The sequence below is a fragment of the Telmatherina bonti genome, assembly GCF_933228915.1.
Source record: "Telmatherina bonti genome assembly, chromosome: 6".
Classification (NCBI taxonomy): domain Eukaryota; kingdom Metazoa; phylum Chordata; class Actinopteri; order Atheriniformes; family Telmatherinidae; genus Telmatherina; species Telmatherina bonti.
Genome location: NC_136624.1, coordinates 41,501,386 through 41,505,444, shown reverse-complemented (window position 1 = coordinate 41,505,444; position 4,059 = coordinate 41,501,386). Strand labels below are relative to the sequence as shown.

The 4,059-nt window shown below is 49.9% G+C and overlaps 1 protein-coding gene across 1 annotated transcript; it reads left to right on the top strand.

Annotated features, from left to right (window-relative positions):
* The first annotated feature begins 220 nt into the window (after positions 1-220).
* Positions 221-1,593, top strand: LOC306757532 (transcription factor MafB-like). The gene has a single exon (XM_079242612.1). It carries the CDS (start codon positions 423-425, stop codon positions 1,341-1,343), a length of 921 nt encoding a protein of 306 aa, XP_079098738.1. The 5' UTR covers positions 221-422; the 3' UTR covers positions 1,344-1,593.
* Positions 1,594-4,059: the final 2,466 nt, after the last annotated feature.

Genomic DNA, 4,059 nt, shown 5'->3' with positions numbered 1-4,059 from the left:
GTAGATGGGCTTTGGTCTGGGCTTGTACGTAACGAGGAGTGAAAGTAAAAACTGAGACCTGGAAGGGAACTCAGAGCAGCTTTTATGCAAATCATTCTCTGCAGCTGTTTTCATTGGAGAGCAGCGTGGAGGTGTAGTCTGGAGGCGTGACATCACCCCGTCGCTGCTTTATGAAGAAAGTGGGCTTCTCGTGAGCACACATCGGCGCGTGCGGCGTTTTGGAGCCATCACTGGCTTTTAGAAGTTGCGCAGACAAGAATCCAAACACTGCAGACTTTTTCCTCTTGGAGCTTCTTTTAAAGGCTTTTTCTCACTCGAATGTTTTCTTTAAGTTAAGTCTGGAACTACTTTTTCTCCCCCGAGCCGGAGCGCGCTCAGAGAGTGTATGTCCCATCTGACCAGACCCGCGGAAGAAAGTCTCCATGGATTTCGTCAGTGACTTTGACCTGATGAAGTTTGACGTAAAGAAGGAGAGCATGCAGGGCCTGAGTCGCTCCTTCGTCGGGCCGTGCAACCAGCTGCAGAGACCGGACTCCGTGTCCTCCACCCCCGGCAGCACACCCTGCAACTCGGTTCCCTCCTCGCCACATCTCAACCCAAACGAGCAAAGAAACAACTCGGGGGGAGACCAGTTCTGGGTCTCCCCCAACGGGGGGTACCCTCATCAGATGTACCCCCAAGCTTTTGGCCTGACACCCGAGGACGCGATGGAGGCCCTCATTGGTGCCACAACGCAGCAGGGACCCCACGGCCACGCGCAACCTTTCCAGGCTGAATACGACGGCTACGGCCACCTGCACGAGCCTGTCCAGCACTACCCAGGCCTTCCGGGTCACCCCGACACCCTGCAAGGCATTCCCAACAGCCACTGCCAAGACCCCTTTCTGAAAGATGAAATGGGGAGCGCGTCCCCGCAGTCTCCGGAGACCCAGCGCGTGCTCGGCGCGCACCAGCAGCCGCACGGCCGCAACGAGAGACGGTCCAGCGCCGAGATGCCCTTCTCCGACGACCAGCTGGTGTCCATGTCGGTCAGGGAGCTGAACCGGCTGCTCAGAGGCCTCAGCAAGGACGAGGTGATGCGTCTGAAGCAGAAGCGCCGGACCCTGAAAAACAGAGGATACGCGCAGTCGTGCCGCTTCAAGCGCGTGCAGCAGAAACACATTCTGGAGCATGAAAAGACGAGCCTGGTGTCACAGGTCGAGCAGCTGAAGCATGAACTCAGCAGACTGATCCGGGAGAGGGATGCCTACAAACAGAAGTGTGAGAAACTGTCCGGTGCGAACTGCTACCAGGAGAGCGGCTCCACCAGCGACAACCCTTCCTCTCCAGAGTATCTCATGTGAGTCGCTGGCTTTGCTGCAGAGCTGCTCCTTTCCAGCAGGACACATTCTTTTCAGCTCGCCAGGCTTTTCTAACTCATCTGGAGTCAAAGGAAAAGGCTAGATAATTCAGCGACGGGCTGTGGGTTGCATGCATGCAGGACATGTGTGGGGTGTTTGCTGGTGGCATGTCTGTATTTTGTCTGAAAGGAGATACTTGAAATCAGAGGATATGGTCTTATATTAACATTACATATAATCCTTGTGCTTTGGTTCCTGCTCAATCTTCATTTAAATGGTTTGGGTTTGATTTATTCTATTAACTCAAATGATATTTTGTATTCATGCAAACTAAAGGAATCGAATCATATCACATTTCCATTATTTTTATTGAGCTGATTCTGCTGGACAGACGTGTTCTACATTTTCTTTTCTTTTTAAAATAAAGTATAATGATGCAAAAATGAAGATTGTTTTTCATCTTTCCCTTTTGGATCAATAAAGCTGAAAGTTTTCATGCTGGTCTACGGTGACACTTCTTTTCTGGTTTCATCTGGGCGCTGGGACCAGCTGTGGTCTGGACTCTCCTCCATCTGTCATGTTTACCAAACTCAACTCCATCGCATGTGATTTTTGTGCTCAGTTCGTTGCTTTGTGTTTCGGTGCCGCGACGGAAGAATGAAGGGAATTTTATGGACTCTGAGAAAAGAGACGGAACTGCAGAAAGTCAAACTTCATGTTGAGGATTTTGTTCTTCAGCAACAGTAAGAAACCTGAAGCGTTGTGCAGGAGTTAGTCTAGTGCTGATCGGTTCTTCCGTGACCTTTGCCCTTGGTGGAGCGCCGCTTCCTGTGGGACCCGGCATGTGAAGCACGGCGGGCCGGCAGGCAGCGGCTGTGGGGCGCAGATAAACCGGCTTCCCCTCGCCTCTCTTCCTCAGGCAGACAGATCATCTCTGCGTTCAGCAGAGGAAGAGACAAACAACCAGGAACTTTCTCACATCATCTGTATTTTCTAGTTTTTCTTTTTAACCCCCCCCTGCAAACTTCCCGACCACAGACCGTTCCCGGTTCAAGACTACAATAATATTTGGATGACTGTAACAGCTCCAAGGCCAGTGAGATAATGCACGATAAGTGGCCACATTGTAAATCCACTTTACAGCCTGAGATTCTTCGAGAGTGTTTTACTCTGTAACCGTTCCCTTCGCCAGGACAGGTGGCACCTGGACAAACCAGCTTCTCTTTGCAGGCGCAACCCCCCATCTTGACAGATTTGACCTTCTGTTGAGGGTCCGTAAAGCTGCAGCACAGGTGCAAAAGCGCTTTCCTTTCTGAAAACAGGCCTGATGCATGAAGACGTGGTGTTTGTCCAGCGTGACGCAGGAATCGCTCTGCTGGGAGGCTTACCTGGAAGATCCACACCTGTTTTTTATTCATTCATTCATTTTTCACAGCAGAAAAGCGTTGCGTTCAGGAACATGGAAAGAAAAAAGAGAACAATCATAAAGGTGTGTTATAGTGCATGTATTCACCTGTTGTGATAAATGGAGAATAAATGGAATGATGAGAACTAACGGCTGTAATGTGAGGATTTTCACCGCAGCTACAACAATAATAATCATCACAACTAGAAAAACTCTAATTACAACATCAATGACGATGATGATGAAGGCCTTTCCTTTCCTCTTTAAAAGGAAATCTGTTTAGCTTCATTTTTTAATGCAATTATTTGCTTAAATGATGAATTCTGTGTTTATATGTATCCTGTTAAACAATCTCCTGATCTGACTCGCCTGAACGCAGGAACTTCTCTGCAACTCACACAATGTGAGAATTTCACCATGGCAAGGAGTTTTTTTGGAGCGCAGCGTTTCGTTGTGTGTTTGTGTGTTTGCACGCATCACATGTGGATTTCTACGCAACCGTGGAACAACACAGCTGAAGGCGAGGAGAGCGGTTTGTGGTGCTGTCTGCCAGCGTAGAAACGATTAGCCAGCTCTTTTCCCTTGCATGTGATTGGCTGGTGGGCCTGATGTGGGAGCCTCGCAGCGCCCCCCCCCTTCCCCACCAGTAACACCCCAAGCCCACAGCGCCGGAGGCCGGCTCCTGAGTCAGCAGGAGGGAAAGGTGTCTGCACAGAACAAGACAGAAAGAGCAACAACAGGAGACGAGCAAAGAGCTGCGAAATGCTCCAAAAGTCATTTCTTACTTTTTCTTAGCTTTTTAACACATAGTGAGAATTAAACCAGACGGGACCCTTCGTCCTCTCAGATTTCAGAATCCCATCTGCAGAGATGGGATGCAACACATCCGCGGTAACTTTAACCACGAGACACGTTCAGATGAAGCTTCCGAATGGCAAGTGTTCAGGGAAAGGCCTGATGAAGGCCGGGTTTGCCAAGGCCTGGCTTCGTCTCAGACAGCAGACGCAGACAGAGGAATGCTGCAGATACTCTCCATTGTGTGGGGAGAGGCAGAGGAATGTGGGCTGCCAGGCTCCGTACCTATACTAACACCAATACACACAGCCGGAGGCCTCCAGCCACGAGGGACGGCACAGTGAAACACCGCCTCCAGCCTCCAGCCAGCAGCTCTCCTCCGCTGTGGTCTGGACCAGATGGAGCTCCTGACTCTGTTGCAAAAACTCTGAGATAAGATATGAAATGAATTATTTGATCAACTGAGTGGAAACTCTTTACAAAAACAAACGCTGTTGATCAATCAGTGCATTCTGTTCT